This window comes from Zingiber officinale, chromosome 6B, assembly GCF_018446385.1.
Source record: "Zingiber officinale cultivar Zhangliang chromosome 6B, Zo_v1.1, whole genome shotgun sequence".
NCBI lineage: Eukaryota > Viridiplantae > Streptophyta > Magnoliopsida > Zingiberales > Zingiberaceae > Zingiber > Zingiber officinale.
Genome location: NC_055996.1, coordinates 12,124,125 through 12,144,052, shown reverse-complemented (window position 1 = coordinate 12,144,052; position 19,928 = coordinate 12,124,125). Strand labels below are relative to the sequence as shown.

At 47.8% G+C, this 19,928-nt stretch overlaps 2 protein-coding genes across 2 annotated transcripts; both read left to right on the top strand.

The window, feature by feature from the left end:
* Positions 1–1,753: 1,753 nt before the first annotated feature.
* LOC121989940 (probable BOI-related E3 ubiquitin-protein ligase 3) lies at positions 1,754–2,861 on the top strand. The gene is made up of 3 exons (XM_042544242.1): positions 1,754–1,961; positions 2,048–2,183; positions 2,254–2,861. Exons 1-3 carry the CDS (start codon positions 1,900–1,902, stop codon positions 2,746–2,748), a joined length of 693 nt encoding a protein of 230 aa, XP_042400176.1. The 5' UTR covers positions 1,754–1,899; the 3' UTR covers positions 2,749–2,861.
* Positions 2,862–16,053: 13,192 nt separating this feature from the next.
* On the top strand, positions 16,054–19,531 carry LOC121991999 (pentatricopeptide repeat-containing protein At4g02750-like). Its single transcript, XM_042546097.1, has one exon. The coding sequence runs from the start codon at positions 16,206–16,208 to the stop codon at positions 18,444–18,446; it is 2,241 nt and encodes a 746-aa protein (XP_042402031.1). The 5' UTR covers positions 16,054–16,205; the 3' UTR covers positions 18,447–19,531.
* The last annotated feature ends 397 nt before the right edge of the window (positions 19,532–19,928 follow it).

Below are 19,928 nucleotides of genomic sequence, written 5' to 3'. Positions count from 1 at the left end.
AATTTATACTTTGATAATAGACATCTTGATTTTAATAATGCGAGTATTAAATATGTTAAGTAATTGAGTTACATAGTACTCGACATAATAACCAATTTGGAGATGCACATGCTTGTGTAAGGGATACTTGTTTAATAGTGTTTTAAATTATATTCTCATTAGGTGACAATGTCTATGAAACTTTGGATATACAATCGATTAGAAAATGAATTTATTAAAGATGATTTTATTATTGAAGTTGAAGAGTTTGTGAACTTTACTAAGAATCATACAGAATGTATGAATGGTACAAAGTTACGATGTCCTTGTAATCATTCGAAATGTAGAAATAAACTCTTCCGTGATAAAGATATCGTGAAAGTACATATATGTAGAAATAGTTTTGTACCAAATTACTACAATTGGTGGTGCTATCACGAAAAACCTTATTTGTATGAACCAATTGGGTATTTTGGCAGTTCATCATCTGACACAACTTTTACTGCACCTGAATCATCAACTAATGATATTCCAATACAATCAATGTTGATTTGGATTATTCTAATATAGATAAAATACCAACACTTGAATTTTAACACCTTTATAAAATGTTGATTTCCGTCAGAAACCCCTATTCCAACAAATAATATTTCAACAAATGATTTTCCATCGGAATTCCATCGGTAAGTGAATATGCCAATGGATTTCCGAAGGAAAATTTCATCGGTAAATTAGAAAATTTTTGTAGTGCTATTCCTTGATAAGCTAAGGGAGTTTACTAGGAAGGGTGTTCTAAAGTGCTATTTTTCTATAAACAATCATTTTGCAATGGACCACTCCATGAATTTATCTCGCGTTTGATGGATCGAATTGAATGCTCATGGTCACTTTTGCACCCTACATGTTGTTCAGTAATCGAATTCGGCCCGGTTTAACCGGTTTAGGTTCAAAAACAGTCATGGTGACGTAGAGGATTCTTCTACCCTCTAACAAATTGTCTGTGTCATTAATGATGGCTTGGAGACTTCACACTTGTTATGTGATTTAGAGGGCCCCCTCATGGCTCTCAAAAGAGACTTGGAACCAACTTTGAAAGTGTAGGAAGTAGGGTTTCATGGGTCATGTAGGGTTTACCTGTCTAACTACTTCAATCATATTAGATTGAAAAAACTCATTAATTTTCATAAGAGATAAATGAAAAATCCAAGTGGGTGTGTGTTTGATGACTTTTTGATTCGTGGTACGACATCTACACTATCGATCGGTTTGAATCGGTCGGTCCAACCGAGCAGCGTGACACTAAAGGTGTTGGTTGGACCATGTGTTTTGTTAGGAGGATCAATTATAGATAGAAGGAAACAAAAAAGTGAAAGGTTGTGGGTTGTTGCAATTGCCTATGAAAGGGGGAAGCACAAGCACACATTGCGGTCGATGATGGAAGCCGACCGATCGCAACCCTAAAGTCATTTTCAAGTGCCTCATGATTCACATAAATGATATCTAGACAAACTATGCACGATACTTCACTATCTTAAGTTTGAATTTCGCGATCGATGTTCATAAGTGACTTTTCGATGCTTTAACGCTTTCTTTTCATGGTCTTCGAGATCTTGAGTTTGAAGTAGGGTTTACCGTTCGAGTTAAGTTAGGGTAATTGAATTTTGATTTAAATCAAAATTATATATATATATATATATATATATATATATATATATATATATATATATATATAATTAACCGACCAAATTGATTCGAAGAATTCGGATCTGTTAGCATCCCTAATTTAGAAACTTAGAACCCTATCTTTGTCACACACTCAATGACAACACACCATCTCATTTCCCTCTTTTTAATCTTCATTTTTTTTCTTTTCCCTCAATAAATCTACAAATTTGTTCTGTTTCCTTCTCCTCCCCTCTCATGGCGGTTGAATCGCACCACCATCTCCTTCCTTTCCCCTCCCAGCTCCAGTTCCTCGATGGGTACGCTGACGAGCATGTTGAATTCTTCAATTCTTCCATGAGTTTGATTATTTAGTGTTCGATGCGTGCATGGATCGGTTTTGCAGGGACGTTGTCGGCATGGAAACAGGGTTTTCTGATGCCGTTTCGGCTGCGCCGCCGGCGCAGGGAGGCTCGGCGTCGTCGAGGAAGAGGCCTCGATCTGTTCTCGGCGGCGAGGTCGACGTCCTGGTCCTGCGGCACGTGCGTTGTGTTCTGTTCGATTTTGGTTGATTTGGTTTTGTTTGTGTGATTGATGGGGGAATTGGTGCAGGCGGAGAGAGTGAGGGCGGAGCTGGCGGAGAGGAGGCGGCGGATGGTGGCGGAGGCGGAGGCGTGCGCGAGGCGGCGGATGGTGGCGAAGGAGGAGGAGATCGCGCAGGTGGAGAGGCTGAACTGCGCGCTGGAGGAGCGGATAAGAGCCCTGTGCGTGGAGAACCAGGTGTGGCGCGGCCTGGCGGAGAGCAACGAGGCTGCCGCCAGGGAGCTGCGCGACAACCTCGAGGAGGTTCTGGCGGCCGCCGCCAACGCCGGCGCGGCCGAGGGCGAAGACGAGACGGAGTCGTGCCGCTGCGGCTCGGGAAATGATGTTGAGCGGGAGAGCGGCGGCGGCGGGGCCAGATGCCGGAGGTGCGGCGAGGAGGAGGCGACGGTGATTCTGCTGCCGTGCCGGCACCTCTGCCTCTGCCCGTCGTGCGGCGCGGCGGCGAGCGCCTGCCCGGTCTGCGATTGCGGAAAGATCAGCAGTGTCCACGTAAACGGGTTTTGAAATTCAAGACCAAAAATTTTATTTTTCTTTTAAAATAAATATGTTTTTTTTTCCCTAATTGTACTGTTTATGTTTATAGTGTGGAGGTAGACTTCTAAATATATAATATATATATAGAGAGAGAATGGTGAATAAGAGTGAAACTTTAAGGTATTAAAATTTATTTGATAAAATAATCACTTAAAATTAATTTAAAATGAATTAAATTATTAAAATAATTATTTAAGTTTGATGGTTTATTTTTATAAGCTAGAGTTTGATTAAATTTTGCTTTGAGAATGAACTCTCATTATTGTTAATTTATTTTAAAAAACACGTTGAGATCAGTTAACATGATTTATTAACATTTTATCTATACTAGTGTGATCGTGCACACGCGTTGCGTGTCTAATATAATAATATATAAATTATTTGGGTCTTTAAAAATTCAAATTATTTAGATTTTCTAGTTTCACCCTTATAAATCAAGAATTAATTATTTGGGTAAGATTTTGAATTATTTGGATTTTCTGTGTCACCCTTATAAACCAAGAATTAATTATTTGGGTTAGATTAATCAGATGCAATAGTGATGCTAGAGAATCCCAGCTGATCCGGTAGTAAAAATCCGGAATCCCATAAGGAGTCAACACTGAGGGTGGGTCAAAGGATCTAGTGGTTCGCCGGAAAAGGGCAAGCCGACCGGACTCAGAAGAAAGGGAAATCTGATAGTAAAAGGCACCCTGGTAGGGACCAGGGTTCCGACGCTCAAATAAAACAGTGCGTAAGGACCGAGCGGAAGGAAGTGCCGCCTGGACGGCGCAAAGAATCAAGCTCGTCCGGACGACGTTCATCGCCCGCTCGGTGGGCCGGGCACCCCAGTCAGACAGTGGGTAAAAGACGGGGATATCTGCTGACAGCCGTCAAGTCGTATGGCTATGCCATACTTCTAGTCTGACAACGGGTGGTCCTGCCGTCACATCAAAGAACATGCTCGACTGTGGCAGCATGGTGTCAGGTAAGCTCTCTGACAAGTGCATACCATGGTATGGGCTGCTGACACGTACGCGCCTCGGGAGACGTGCATCAGTTCCTTCTCCATCCTATATAAAGAGGCTATTACTTCGCCGAAGGTACGCATAATACAAATTTGGCAGCCACTTTCTCCACCACTTACCTGACTTGAGCGTCGGAGGGTCGTCGCCGGGAACCCTTCCCGGCTAGACTTTTGTGCAGGATCGCCGGAGCTTCGTTCGACCAGCCGGAAGTTCACTCCAACGATTGGGAGCGTGCCGCGTGCCCAGTGTCCCTTGGTTCAGCGATTCGGACAGGATCAAATTGGCGCCGTCTGTGGGAACGCTCCTGCATCCGATCAGAAACAATGGACGAGGCTGGACGACAACACACGGTGACGCTTTCTAGGGAAGAACTCGACGCTCTGGTCGAGATAAGGGCCGCCAAAATTGTTGAACAAAAACAGAAAGCAGCGGCCGAACGGCCGGAGCAACAAGCAACATCTGCGTCGGGTGGCCGAGCGGAAGCACCTCCAGCCACCGTCGCATTCCACCGGGCCTTATTTCGCACCCCTGAAGCCGGACCAGCTCGGAGAGATAGAGACTCTTCTTCAGACGAAATGCCAAGGCGAGATGACAGAAAAGGGAAAGCTCACCGGGCGGATTCATCTCCCGAGCGGACCAATCGCCAATTCTCGGAGGCTATTCTACGAGACCCTCTACCCAAGCACTACGTGCCTCCGACGATAGGCGAGTACAATGGAACAACGGACCCGGATGACCATCTGGGTAAGTTTGACAACACAGCCACGCTCCATCAATACACCAATGGAGTGAAATGCCGCGTCTTTCTTACCACTCTCTCGGGATCGGCTCAACGGTGGTTCCGGAGGTTGCCGGACGGATCCATCACGAGCTTCAAGGAATTCCGAACGGCCTTCCTCCACCACTTCGCCAGTAGTCGGCGGTATCAAAAGACAAGTGTCAGCTTGTTCGCCATCAAGCAAGAGCCGAGAGAATCGCTTCGAGCTTACATTCAGCGATTCAACCAAGTGGCGATGGACATCCCAACGGCCACTTCGGAGACGATGATGAACGCCTTCACACAAGGCCTTGCGGATGGGGACTTCTTCCGGTCGCTCATCCGAAAACCGCCCCGAGATTATGATCACATGCTACATCGAGCCAACGAATATATAAATGTGGAAGAAGCGCAAGTCGCTCGGAAAAAGGAAGCTCCAGCCGAGCGGGCATCTACTCATGCCGAGCGGAAACAAGACACCGCCAAAGAACCCCTAGAGGACCGAGGGCGATGCAATCCGATCCTCATGCGGATCTCACGTCAAGAGGTGGCTGCGCCCAAGCCAAAGAAGAGGTGGACCCTATGTTCGCACCTCCATCGACGGATCGCGACAACACGAGGGATTGCCAAGCCTTCCTTTGTATCAATCCTGTTCCCGTGAAAGCCGAACGACGATCCTCCCATCGGCGGAGACATAGGACCCATGAAACGGACCGACCCGCACCGAGAGACGACATCAGCAGACACCGAGCGGCACCGATCTCCAAGGCGGGAGAATCGCGGGCGTCCAGAGAACAGTCACGACCGTCCGCTCGGGAAGAGGAAAACCGAACAATACTTCGACATCATCGCTGGCGGACCGACCGGAGGAGACTCCAATCGAGCAAGGAGATCCACGCAGTCGGTTATAGCCAAGAGCGGGCAAGTGGACCGAAAATGACTTTCGGACCCGAGGACTTGGAAGGAGTAGAAGTGCCCCACGACGACGCGCTGCTCATTAAAGCGGTAGTAGCAAATTATACCATTCACCGCATATTTGTTGACACAGGGAGCTCGGTCAACATCATATTCCAGAAGGCGTTCGATCAGCTGCAAATTGATCGAATTGAGCTGCTGCCCATGACGACCCCGCTCTACGGGTTTACTGGCAACGAAGTTCAGCCGGTCGGACAGATCCGGCTAGCCACCTCACTGGGAGAGGAGCCGCTCAGGAGGACCAGGACAATAAACTTCGTGGTGGTCGACTCTCCATCATCCTACAACGTCATTTTGGGACGACCGGCGCTCGGCGAATTCCGAGCGGTTGTCTCAACCTTCCACCAGAAGATAAAGTTCCCCGTGGAGGACAAAGTAGGAGAAGTGAGTGGAGATCAGCTAGCAGCTCGACGGTGTTATATAGAGATGATCCGAGCAGAAGCTTGCTCCGCTCGGAAGGCGCCCCGAGTCGAGGTAAATGCCATAACCGAGAAACCTCCTGCTTTAATTTATGATGAAAAGGAGGAAGTTCAGATCCATCCGACCCAACCGGAGGCCACGACTTTCATCGCCTCGGATCTGGAGGAAGAGCAGAAGGAGAAGCTGATCCAATGCCTCCAGCGAAATCATGATGTCTTTGTCTGGTCGACACATGAGTTGCCCGAATTTCGCCGAGCGCAGCATGAGTTGCATGTCCGACCGGACGCGCGGCCAGAAAAGGACTTCAGTGCAGAACAAAATGCCATCATCCGAGCGGAAGTAGAAAAACTCAAGGCCGCCACATACGCGAGGTGCAGGTCCAACGTAGTATTGGTCTCCAAGCCGGGCGGCAAGAGGGTCTGCATCGACTTTCGAGACCTAAACAAAGCATGCCCAAGGACTTTTATCCTCCCCGGATAGATCAGCCGGTGGACTCTACGAATTAATTTGCATGCTTGACGCCTACCAAGGATATCATCAAGTGTCGCTCACCGGGAGGATCAAGAAAAAGTAAGCTGCTAACGGCACATATTGCTACAAAGTGATGCCGTTCGGATTGAAGAATGCCGGGCCACCTATCAACGCTTGATGAACAAGGTGTTCAAGGAGCAAATCGGAATCTGGAAGTTTATGTGGACGACATTCTTATCAAATCCGTCCGAGCGGCCGATCTTTTCAAGGATATGGAAGAAACCTTCCGAACGCGCAAATATGGAGTCAAGCTAAATCCCCAGAAGTGTTCGAGCTAAAGGAGGGCGTTCTTGGGGTATATAGTGACCGAGCGGGAATCAAGCAAATCCCAGCAAGGTGAAAGCACCGCAAGACATGCCGCCCCAAGAAATACAAGAGAAGTGCAAAGGTTGACCGCCGGATAATTGCTTTATCCGATTCATCTCGAACCGACCGAGCCTGCCATTCTTCAAGATCCTGCGCAAGGCTACTAAGTTCCAGTGGGATGAAGAGTGTGACCAAGCATTTGAAGAGTTGAAGACATATCTAAATTCTCTGCCTGTGCTGGCCAAGCCGATCGTGGGTGAGTCACTGTATATGTATCTGTCGTCAACTGAGCATGCTGTAGGCTCAGCACTTGTGAGGGCGAGCGGCGAGGAGCAGCCGGTGTATTTTCTAAGCCACATTTTAAAAGACGCTGAATCTCGTTACACTGGGCTCGAGAAGTTGGCCTTAGCTTTGGTTCTAGCCGCTCGGCGCCTTCGACCGTATTTCTTGGCTCACACCATCATTGTCCGAACGAACAGTCCACTCGGAAGGGTGCTGTTGAATCCAGAAGCGTCCGGACGGCTTATCAAGTGGACGACAGAATTAAGTGAATTTGACATCCAATATCAGCCCCGCTCGGCGATTAAAGCCCAATCCTTGGCTGATTTTGTGACCGAAGTGCAAAGACCAGAGCCGGAGGCTATGTGGAGAATATATGTGGATGGATCCTCCACCCGGCTCGGAAGTGGGATCGGAATATTACTACTCTCACCTCAGGAGGAAAAGATGCACTTATCCATCCGGCTAGATTACAAAGCGACTAACAATGAAGCCGAGTACGAGGCCCTTATAGCCGGATTGCAGGCCGCTCGGCATGTGGGGCCGGTCGGGTGACACTTTATTCGGATTCACCGTTGGCCGCTCAGAACTCACCAGCACCTTTGAAATCAACAGCGTTCGGCTTAAGCTCTACGCCGAGGCCTTTGAAAACTCAAAGCTACTTTCCGAGAGGTGCTTATTCGGAAGATTCCCCGAACGGAGAACCAGGCGGCCGATGAGTTAGCCAAACTCGCGAGCTCAATAACACCGGTCGCCATTCAGCAACCAATTGAAAAAACGCTGCTGGTGGCGCATGTCGACCGGATGCAAGGCCTCACATTTCCAAGAGACTGGAGGACACCTATTATAGAATTTCTCAGTTCGGGCACCACACCATCCGATGAATATGCAGCCCGGCTCCTCAGAAGAAGAGCCGGTCGATTTACACTCATCGGAGATCAGCTTTACAAGAAAGCTTTCTCGCGTCCTCTGCTGAAATGTGTAAGCTCGGAGGACTCAGCTTACATCCTCCAGGAAGTACATCAAGGATCATGCGGAGGTCATCCGGGAGGACGCTCGTTAGCCAAAAAGATCCTCTTAGCCGGATACTTTTGGCCAACTTTACAAACAGATGCCGCTCGGATAGTATCTATTTGCCTTTCATGCCAGAAGTATCACAACTTCTCTCACCGACCGGCAGAGGAGATGAAGGCATCAACCATCTCATGTCCGTTCGATCAATGGGGAATGGATATTGTGGGTCCATTTCCGATGGCGACCGGGCAGAGGAAATTCTTACTAGTGGCGGTGGATTACTTCTCCAAGTGGGTGGAGGCCGAGCCGCTCGCAAAGATTACTGAACAAATGGTTAAAAAATTCATCTGGCAACACATCATTTGCCGGTTCGGCATCCCTCGCCGACTAGTGTCCGACAACGGGCGGCAATTCACAGGGAAGATGTTAGAGGATTGGTGCAAGAGCTACGGCATTGAGCAACATTTCACATCCGTGGCCTATCCTCAGAGCAACGGTCAAGCCGAAGTCGCCAACCGGGAAATTCTTCGTATTCTGCGCGCTCGGCTCGACCATTTGGGAGGGAGTTGGCCAGATGAAGTGCCGAGCGTCCTGTGGGCCATCCGAACGACGCCGAAAGAAGGAACAGGAGTTACACCGTTCCATTTGGTATATGGCGGTGAGGCTGTCATTCCGGTCGAAGTTGGAGTTGAGTCAACCCGGATCCAGAGCTACGATGATGACAACGCCGAACGAAGAAACATGGAGCTGGACTTGGTAGAAGAGGAGAGGGCGAAGGCGTCCGTTCGGCTGATGGCATACCGTCAGCGGATGAAGCAAAACTACAACCGGCGCGTCATTCCCCGATCATTCCAGGTAGGCGATCTCGTGTGGAAGAAGATCAAGCCGGTCGGTGACGTCGGCAAGCTTGAAGCTCCATGGGCAGGTCCTTTTAAAATCATCGAAAAGCTCCGCTCGGGCGCGTATTATCTAGAGGATGAAGACGGTCGGCAGTTAGATAGACCGTGGAGTGCGAACCACCTCCAGCCTTACCGGGCGGGATGAAAGGTGTATCACTGTAAATCACCATGTGTACATTTTTCAACTGATTACTGAAAATGCAGAAATGAAAAGTCAAAAGAGCGAAAATAAGGCATTATCATCAAAAAACGAAGGCCCCGTGCCGCTCGGCCGGAGGTATATGGGTCGAGCCAAGCGCTCGAAAATCGGGGGCCCCGTACCGTTCGAACGGAGGTAAATTATCTGAGCCAAAATGCTCGACGAAATAGACCATGAGCCGTTCGGTCGGGAGTACGTTCTCCGCGCTGGGTGACAGGTGCGCTAAATATAAATGTATATACTTTTTCGTCGCCTATATGCTTGCGATGCAGGAAGCAAAAAGATAAAAACACATTGAGCATTCTCCGATGAACGGTTCACCGTTCGGCCGTAAGGTTCATATCCGAGCCGGGAGCTTGAACTCGAAGACCCCAGGCCGCTCGGCCGGGCTGCGTATAGAACATAAGCATCGTTCGAACTTGAAGACCCCGAGCTATTCGGCCGGGCTGCATACTAGGGTGGCAGAAAGAAAAACCAAAACCCTGCGCTGATCAGGGTGATAGCGGGAGGTTATTGCCTGGAACGAAGGCCTGAGCCGTTCGGCCAGTTGTGTAGTCTCATTGGGACGCGTCGACGAGCCCCGTCGTTAAAAATCGAGAGCCGCGCCGACCGGCTATAAAAACCGCGCCGTCGAGCTCCGACGATAAATATCGAGAGACGAGCCGGCGTCTATAATTAATCCGAGCGAATCGAGAGCCGCGCCGACCGGCTATAAAAACCGCGCCGTCGAGCTCCGACGATAAATATCGAGAGACGAGCCGGCGTCTATAATTAATCCGAGCGGACGTGTCGACGAGCCCCGTCGTTAAAAATCGAGAGCCGCGCCGACCGGCTATAAAAACCGCGCCGTCGAGCTCCGACGATAAATATCGAGAGACGAGCCGGCGTCTATAATTAATCCGAGCGGACGCGTCGACGAGCCCCGTCGTTAAAAATCGAGAGCCGCGCCGACCGGCTATAAATACCCGCGCCGTCGATAAATGTCCGAGCGGGAAGCCAGGCGAAAATCAGAATTAAAAAAGGCGAACAAGTGAACGAGCGTCATCAATGGTGCCGAGCGGAAGAGTTTTAAGAAACACTTGAAAGTTGGGACGAGGGAAAAATTTCTCGCTAAAATAGTAAGGAACCGAAGATTGTCTAATATGCAAGCCGAAAAGGTCATTACACAGATAATCGGGGCCGAACGGCGGGAATTAAAAAGAAGCGCCGACCGGCTATAAAAACCGCGCCGTCGAGCTCCGACGATAAATATCGAGAGACGAGCCGGCGTCTATAATTAATCCGAGCGGACGCGTCGACGAGCCCCGTCGTTAAAAATCGAGAGCCGCGCCGACCGGCTATAAATACCCGCGCCGTCGAGCTCCGACGATAAAGATCGGAAGACGAGCCGACGTCTATAAATGTCCGAGCGGGAAGCCAGGCGAAAATCCAGCAAAAACCCCTTTGAGGCGAGGCGCGAAGTAATAGACGGTTAATCAGAATTAAAAAAGGCGAACAAGTGAACGAGCGCCATCAATGGTGCCGAGCGGAAGAGTTTTAAGAAACACTTAAAAGTTGGGACGAGGGAAAAATTTCTCGCTAAAATAGTAAGGAACCGAAGATTGTCTAATATGCAAGCCGAAAAGGTCATTACACAGATAATCGGGGCCGAACGGCGGGAATTCAAAAAGAAGTTAAACAGAAACGCTCCTCACACATCAAAATCAAAAAGAGCGTCGGGGATGTTGTCCATCACGCTCGCCAGGTCCTCGTCGGGGATGGTCAGCTCGGCAGGCAGATGACCTTTGGTCTTCAGATAGCCCACCGCCGCCTTAATGGCCTCCTCGAACGTGAGGGATATCTTGTCGGTAAACTTCTCTCCGAAGTCTTCTGAGCGGAGGAACGCCTTCCTCACTTCGTTCGAGCGGGCCGACTCCCCCTCTTGATATTCTTTGAGCGCGGCGTGGGCAGCGTCGCTAGCAGCTTGGAGATCCTTCAAGTCTCCATCGAATCTTTGGAGATCAGCCGAGCGGCTCTCCTTCTCGGTGGCCAGCAGAGCGTCGAGGTCCTTGATGCGTTGCTCCAGCCCCCGGATCTCCACCTTCATGTGGTCCATATCGTTGATGGCCTGTTGCTTCCGAGTGGTCACCGTCCGGATCTCCTTGTCTCGTTGTTTAATCATTGCTTCGAGCCGAACGACCTTGCTCGCCAGATCAGCAGCTCGTTTTCGTTCGGCTTCTAGCGATTTCTTGGCCTTCTCCAGAGCGGCCGTCGACTGCCTGGCATCCCCCGCCGTTTTTTGTTTCTTCAGTTCCTCCTCCATCTCGGCCAACCGATCGCTAATGGCGATCTGCTCCACCCAGTTCTGCTAGCAAACACGAGCAGGTTAAAAACTTCAAATATGAGAGAAAGGAAGGGGAGGGGCCATACCCCAGTAGCTGATTGAAGGTTGCTGTCGCCGAGCTGCCCGGGAGTCAACTTGGCTATACGACTCCGAGCATCTATCCAAGCTTGCGCGAGAGGACCCGTCAGGGTGATCATCTGCTCAGGAAACACCGGCCGATCGGCGGCAGCCATGTACGCCTCTGAAGGGAGGCGCAGAACGGTTTTAAGTAGATTCTGGCCGCTCGGCCCGCTCTGAGATGGCCCGCCAGCAGAAGAGGTGGGTAGCTCGCCTAAACGCCTGAGACGTCGTCGAGTCATCGAAGGGCCGGACGGCGGAACTTCCAAGCTGGCCCTCGGAGAATCCTGAGGGGTAGGGGTACTCTCGACGGAAACTGTTCCGGACAGCACCTGCGCATCTACACCCTGCTCAGGTTGTGGCTCATCAAGCGTAGAGGCAGGTGCGGATTCCGGTCGCCGGCGTTTCCGAGTGCGCAGCGGCACATCATCGGCCGAACGGCCCTCTACTTCAGCTTCACTCGCAGGTTCTGTATTGCCCATGGCCTCATCAGGAGGGGCGGGGGCGTCCGGGGCTTCTGGGACCGTTGGCGTCCCCTCACCTTCTTCGCCGGCCGGATCAGCCGGAGCAAGACTCCGTTCGGCGGCCTCCTTGCTCGTCACCGCCTCAATCCGAGCGGCCTTCAGTTTGAGCTTCTCGGTGGCTCTGGCCTTCCACATGACCTCAGCTGCAGAAGCAGAGAATAAATCAGTTAGAACAAAATAAAGGGGGAGATAGGGAAGCTTACTCATGCTACAAGGCAGATCGGCTGGTGTAGAAGACAAGCCGAATATATGCATTACTCCTGGGAGAAGCATCTTGTCAATGTGATAGCGCTGACCGACTAGCTGTTCGGCTGCGTGGAGATAGTCTGCGTCACCTCTAAACTTGCCGAGCTCCGGTTGCGCAGGCATAGCCGTCTGCCACTTGGTGCGGAAAGTGGGCCGCTCGGGAAAGCGTATGTAGAAAAAATGCTCCTTCCAGTGTTTGTTGGAGCTCGGCATATTATCGAAAAGGACGAAGCCTATCCTAGATTGGAAAACAAAGGTGCCCCACTCGGCTTGCTTGGGATAGTAGAAGTAGTGGAAGATTTTTGGGGTTAAGGGAATGCCGTTCAGTTTGAACAAAACTACCACTCCGCTCAGCAATCTAATAGAATTGGGAACTACTTGGCCGAGCGGGATGCGGAAATAGTTGCAAACTTCTAAGAAGAATTTGTGAGGAGGAAAACGTAGTCCGGCCAGGAATTGATCACGAAAGAAGACAACAGTGCCGGACGGAGGATCATTAGGCCGATCGGAAGGCGTGGCTAACACTATTTCGTGGTCGGTCGGTAGGTCATATGCTCGAGTAAGTCGCATGGCGTCTTCCTCGTCGAACCGACTTTCCATGTTCGAGTACCAAAGACCCGGAACACCGCCGGTTGACTGCGAGGTACTGGTCATGATCGAAAGGCCAGAATGCAGGATAGAAGAAAATGGTTCAAGCGATGGGAGAAAACCGACTGACAAGGATGATTAACAGAAAGAGGAATGCGTCTGGAGCGAGAAAAAGGATCTTACAAACGCGGGAGATGATCGGAAGTTGCCGAGCGATCGTCGGAAAATCTGAGCACGAAGTCGCCGGCGAAGGGAGGAGTGACAGGAATCTGGAAACGAAGAAGACGAAATGCGGCGGAAACGGAGTCAAGGGTCTTATATCGCCGCCCGGAAACGATCTCCACCGTCCGATCCAGGTCATCGATATCGAGGTTGTCATCGGATCGTCCGTTTCAAACGGCGGCTGTCCCATCGGAAGTGACGCAACCGCCATACTCTGACAAATGCACGGTCGCCACGTGTCAGCCGGTTACTAGCCGCATTTAATGAGCTCCTCTTACCGTGCGCAGAGCACGTGATGGGTAGTGTGGGAGAACAACGGACATCGATTCCAAGAAAATACAAGGCACGGACAAAGTATCGCCGAACGGACAGATATCGCCGCTCGGAGGAGCATCCTTATGCATGGCCGAGCGGCCTAAGGCAATGATCATTGTTCGACAGATCGGCGGTCCAGTCAGTCGGACATTGCCTCCTTCGACTAGACTCGATAGGAAGGCAAGTGATCCGGTAGTAAAAATCCGGAATCCCATAAGGAGTCAACGCTGAGGGTAGGTCAAAGGATCTAGTGGTTCGCCGGAAAAGGGCAAGCCGACCGGACTCAGAAGAAAGGGAAATCTGATAGTAAAAGGCACCCTGGTAGGGACCAGGGTTCCGACGCTCAAATAAAACAGTGCGTAAGGACCGAGCGGAAGGAAGTGCCGCCTGGACGGCGCAAAGAATCAAGCTCGTCCGGACGACGTTCATCGCCCGCTCGGCGGGCCGGACACCCCAGTCAGACGGTGGGTAAAAGACGGGGATATCTGCTGACAGCCGTCAAGTCGTATGGCTATGCCATACTTCTAGTCCGACAACGGGTGGTCCTGCCGTCACATCAAAGAACATGCTCGACTGTGGCAGCATGGTGTCAGGTAAGCTCTCTGACAAGTGCATACCATGGTATGGGCTGCTGACACGTACGCGCCTCGGGAGACGTGCATCAGTTCCTTCTCCATCCTATATAAAGAGGCTATTACTTCGCCGAAGGTACGCATAATACAAATTTGGCAGCCACTTTCTCCACCACTTACCTGACTTGAGCGTCGGAGGGTCGTCGCCGGGAACCCTTCCCGGCTAGACTTTTGTGCAGGATCGCCGGAGCTTCGTTCGACTAGCCGGAAGTTCACTCCAACGATTGGGAGCGTGCCGCGTGCCCAGTGTCCCTTGGTTCAGCGATTCGGACAGGATCACCAGCAATAAACTACTGTAACGGACTTGTCTTAGTAAAAAAAAACTAAGAAAAGTATATTTTTTAACATCATCGGCTTAAAATATTTATAGAAGCTTCTTTGATCATAGTGTTGTCAATTCTAATATATGGAACTAAAGAGAACTATATTTTTTTATATAAAACAACCAGAGAAAATTAATGATGAGAAAAATTCATAGTAATACGCTGTAGCTGAGTCTCGAACTCTAGAGCACTGATTATTTTGTTTGTGGAATTACTAATAAATCTTAGAATTATTTTTAATGTAAATAGAAAAAATGACATTAACGTAAATACATTTTAGGCTTCACCCAAATTAGTTAGTAAAGGGGGGATTTTTAATAAAATTTTAAGATATATATATATATATATATTCAACCTTATTTATTTATTTTAATAAATTATTTAAATTTATTTATTTAATTGATCTGGTGTGTATTGTAGTATTGTAATAAAAGATGATTGAACTTATCTCAGATGTCTCTCACATGTTATCCCTAAATTATATGAAAGAAGATAAATCTTGGGATCAACTTATAAACCAACCGTTAAATTATTAGGAGATGGTAAAAGTTTTTTTTTAAGAGCATGCTCTATCAAAAATTAATTTATGTTCCATTATAATAAATCTGTCACTATTTAGTCAACTAGACATCTTTTATAAAGACATCTTATATGCATTGACTGAATATAAATAAACTTTTAATTTATTGTGATAGTAAAAATTGAAATCGGTCATCCCAACAATCCCACACAGTCGGCCCAATATTTATAAATTTGTAATAAAATATCGAACTTATTGATGAATGCTTGATTCATTTATAAATATTTATATGTATAAATTATACTTTAAATTAATTTATCTAATAAATCATAGAGTCCATTCAGAAATAAATGAATAAGAGAAAAGTCCTCTATCTTTTCTAATTAATTGGAGGAAGCCTAAACACTTGATTATATATATAAAAAAAATAGAGCCTCAACAATCTACTCGCGAGTCGAAATATAATCTGATGGCCGAAATCCAATGTTGATCAAGCTTAAAGAAACGTCTTGTCTACAAGTCCATCTCGTTGTGTTCGGGTCAGACCTGAGTCCCACTCGAGCCCAGGGAAGATTCTGATTGTGTGTACTCTTTATACGAATGTTTAGATTCCAAGCAAATACCATAAATCACTTTCAGAAATAATGGGCACCATATCAAACATCTTCTAGGCCTTGCTTGTTCAGTCGTGGGGGAGGAGCCGAAAGCGATGATCCACTTTCAGCACCTGGAGGAGGCAGGGGAACGCCGTAGACCTGGGAGCCGATACCATTGCGGACATCCTTGCGGCCTTTGGCTCGACCGAGGAAGTAGCAAGCGAAGGCGAGGAGGATCGTGAAGAGGATGAAGGGGAGGGAGATGACGATGACGAAGGCCATTGTGGCTGTAGTAGCTGCCTACGAAGAGAGGAAGAGGCACTTGGAATCGACACTTGGTTTTACTGGAGCTGGAGCTAACAATTTAAATAGAGAGAAGAAATCAAGGGTTTTTAGATCACAAGAACCGTTGCTCAACGGTCGAGTCCTCAACGGTCAACTCTTTTAATTGGGCCGTAATTGGACTTCTTTGGCCCGTGACAGAAGCCTACAGACTCTTCTCAGGTCTCTGCGTCGTTGCGGCGCCGACGGCGACGGCGGCCTTTGGTGGATCCGCCTCCCGCCTCTCCGACCGTGTTTTGGGTTTAGCTCTCGTAGCGTTCTCAGTTTTTCGTCCGCCGATCGGTGATAAGGAATGATGAATTCCCAGCTCAACGTCCTTGGCTGTAGAGCAGGTTTGGTTTTCGCTCAGAATCTAAAGCTCACACAGCTCGCGAGATCTGGAAGGATCGAGGAAGCCATCGCGTTATTCCATGGCATGATTACTCGCAATACGGTGACCTATAATTCAATGATCTCGGCATACGCCAAGAACGGCTATGTCGTCGACGCAAGAATCCTGTTCGATCAAATGCCTCGCAGAAATTTGGTTTCTTGGAACACTATGGTTGCTGGCTACTTGCACAATGATTGTTTCTCTGAAGCAGCTGAGTTGTTTGAAAGAATGCCCAGGAAAGATTCCTACTCGTGGACATTGATAATTACTTGTTGCACTCGTAATGGCGAACTGGACAAGGCAAGATTTTTATTTGATCGAATGCCTGTCGAGAAGAGTTCGGCGTGCTACAATGCAATGATATCTGGATATGCTAAGGGAAGACGATACAAAGATGCCATTGAGCTGCTATATTCGATGCCGAATAAGGATTTTGTTTCCTGGAACTCTGTTCTCTCTGGCTACATACACAATGGGGATATGGTGATGGGCTTGAAGTTTTTCCATCAGATGCCGGAACGAGATGTGGTGTCTTGGAATTTGGTTGTTGAAGGTCTTGTTAAGGCTGGTGATTTGGTTACAGCATCCGAGTTCTTTAAGAGAATAACAAGTCCAAATGTAGTCTCTTGGGTGACATTGCTCAATGGATATTGCAAGAAAGGCTGCATTGTTGAGGCCCGCGAGATCTTTGACAAAATGCCCAAGAAGAATGTGGTTTCTTGGAATGCTATGATTGCGGGATATGTTCAGCATTTACAAGTCGAAGAGGCTCATCGTTTGTTCACTGAGATGCCCGAGAGGAATGCAGTATCCTGGACGACAATGATTAGTGGTTATGTTCGAATTGGGAGGCTTAATGAAGCAAGAAACTTGCTCGATATGATGCCGATTAAAAATGTCGCAGCTCAAACTGCAATGATTAATGGGTATGTGCAGAGCATGAGGATGAATGAGGCACATCAAGTTTTCAGGGAAATCAGTGTGAGAGATTCTGTTTGTTGGAATACGATGATCTCTGGTTATGTTCAATGTTCAAGAATGGATGAAGCTTTGAAGATGTTTATGAACATGCCAAAGAAGGATATCGTCTCTTGGAATACAATGATAGCTGGTTATGCTCAGGATGGTCAAATGGATAAAGCAATTGACTTGTTCCATCAAATGCCCAAGAAAAACACAGTTTCTTGGAATTCTGTGATCTCCGGGTTCAACCAAAATGGTCTTTTTATAGAGGCAATCCGGCACTTCTGGCTGATGAGAAAATTAGGATGCGATCCTGATTGGTCTACATTTGCTTCTGCCCTTAGTGGCTGCGCTAACCTAGCAGCTTTGCTGGTCGGTATGCAACTACACTCTCTTCTTCTCAAGAGTGGACATGATAATGACTTTTTTGCCGGTAATGCATTGATAACCATGTACGCGAGGTGTGGAAGGATCTCAGCAGCTCAACAAGTCTTTGATGAAATGATATCTGTGGATCTTGTTTCATGGAATTCCTTGATTGCAGGTTATGCCTCAAATGGTTCTGGAGGAACCGTAATTTCAATCTTTCAAGAAATGACCCACAAAGGAGTTGCTCCTGATGAGGTCACATTTGTCGGTGTCTTATCGGCATGTAGTCATGCAGGAATGGTCGATGAAGGATTGAAATTCTTTTACTCCATGAGTAAAGATTACTCGATTACACCGGTGGCTGAGCATTATGCTTGCATGGTTGATCTTCTTGGAAGAGCTGGGAGGTTAGCAGAAGCAGTGAAGCTGGTTATGACAATGCCAATACGGTCCAGTGCTGGTATATGGGGTGCCTTGCTTAGTGCGTGCCGTTTGCACAAGAATCCAGAACTCGCGAATTTAGCCGCGAATAAATTGTTTGAATTCGAACCTCATACAACTTCAAATTACGTTCTTTTGTCGAACATACATGCTGAGGCTGGTAGATGGAATGAAGTTGAGAGGGTGAGGGTTTTGATGAAGCAAAGAGGAGTCCACAAGCAGACTGCACACAGCTGGATTGAAATTAAGAATGAAGTCTGTGTTTTCTCTTCTGATGATTCGGGACAGCCAGTGTCGGCGGAAGTTTTCACGGTTCTTTCCGCACTTAGTTCTCAAATGAGAAACATAGGGCACAAATCTAATTATCCTTTAGTAGGTTGTGGATAGAAATTGGACTGCATAACTTTAATACACATCTCTTCAGAAGCCTTGAAAAAGTTCTATCTGATACAACTCATCTTTGGGTATCATTGGGACCTTCAGGTCGGTATGTTAACATTCTTGGCAAATTTGCAATGCGCGGAAGAGTTCTTGCTATGTCGATAAGTCCAGTGATGTCAAGCATTTGTTTGATGCCGAATCGGCTACCGATGATCCATCAACATTAACAGAAAAGTGTGCCGGCAAGCCGGTAGGAATTATATGATAAGTGCTGACATTGGCTATTTGAAATGCAGAATGGAATGACGAAAGGAGATGAGTCTTGTAGCTGAGGTGAGGGGTAGTTGTAGTTGGTTGGTTATTAGGGTCTGTTTATTTGGACGGATAAAAGCTTATATATGAACAGTGAATTTAAGAGTGAGAAAATGTAGCAGTGAATTTAAATCGTTTTATATTATTTCTACATTATTCTATTTATTAAATATAAAACAGAAAATAATTACTTATTTGTATTTTTAAGATGTATTTGTAGAATGAATTAGTTTCATTTCTGTTTAATAAGATTGGAAAAATGCAGCTCATTGCTCTTCTTTATTTTCTTCCAAGTAAACAAGAAAGACCTGTCATTTTTTTTTGGCTTTATTTCCGTCAAAATAAACACAGCAACTCGAATTCCTTCAGTTTATGGACGGAGCTACTTCTTTCTCTGTGATCTACCGCTCGGATCCAAAGCGCTAGGGTTTTGCTTCGACGGAGCCGACGAGCTGCTCGCCGTGGCCGACGACTACGAGGGCGGCTAGTGGATTGGCGGAGAGTTTACATTTACGGCGCCTTCGCTACGGAGCCAGCGATTCTGACACCGATGAAGGAGGGCGTCGCTCGCGGAAACGCCGGAAGGGCGACCTGATCTCCAAGCCTGTCCAGTTCGTCTCCACCGGCACCGTCATGCCTAGCCAGGAGATCAAACGGGATCCCCGAGAAGAAGGTGATCGATCCGCTGGCGTTCCCAACTCCGGCCAGGGATTGGGATATGGACTAGGCTTTCAGTCTAGCGGAAAGGAGACCGAAGGTGTTGTGGATGAGGACGAGGATCTCTTCCTCCCTATGGCCTTTGGGAGGAAAATTAAAAAAAGGGGCACAACGCTGGGAGAAGGAGAAAGAGTTGGAGAAGGGGGAATCGAAGTCTGCCAAGAGGCCTTCTGGGAGAAGAGATGCATCTGGCGCCGGCGGAATAGGGAGGTTTGAGGCACACACCAAGGGAATAGGCTTGAGGTTGATGAAGATGATGGAATACAAGGAAGTTTGATGGCTCCATTATTAGGGCAGAGATTGGATAGTTTTAAGCTGGGCAGTATTCTCCGAGCTTGGTATAATGCTATACTTTCACCATGAAAGGATGTTTTGGATGAAGCTAGGTGGGAACATCTGATGGTACGTTATATTGTTCCTAAGTTGAGAATTGCTCTTGGCAATAAGTTTTATACCATT

What these genes read in the sequence shown, in the direction of transcription:
- LOC121989940 (XM_042544242.1), top strand. Translation starts at nt 1,900, where the DNA reads ATGGCGGTTGAATCGCACCACCATCTCCTTCCTTTCCCCTCCCAGCTC. An exon ending in CAGCTCCAGTTCCTCGATGG is followed by an intron (nt 1,962 to 2,047) that starts GTACGCTGACGA and finishes TCGGTTTTGCAG; the next exon opens with GGACGTTGTCGGCATGGAAA. An exon ending in ACGTCCTGGTCCTGCGGCAC is followed by an intron (nt 2,184 to 2,253) that starts GTGCGTTGTGTT and finishes GAATTGGTGCAG; the next exon opens with GCGGAGAGAGTGAGGGCGGA.
- LOC121991999 (XM_042546097.1), top strand. Translation starts at nt 16,206, where the DNA reads ATGATGAATTCCCAGCTCAACGTCCTTGGCTGTAGAGCAGGTTTGGTT.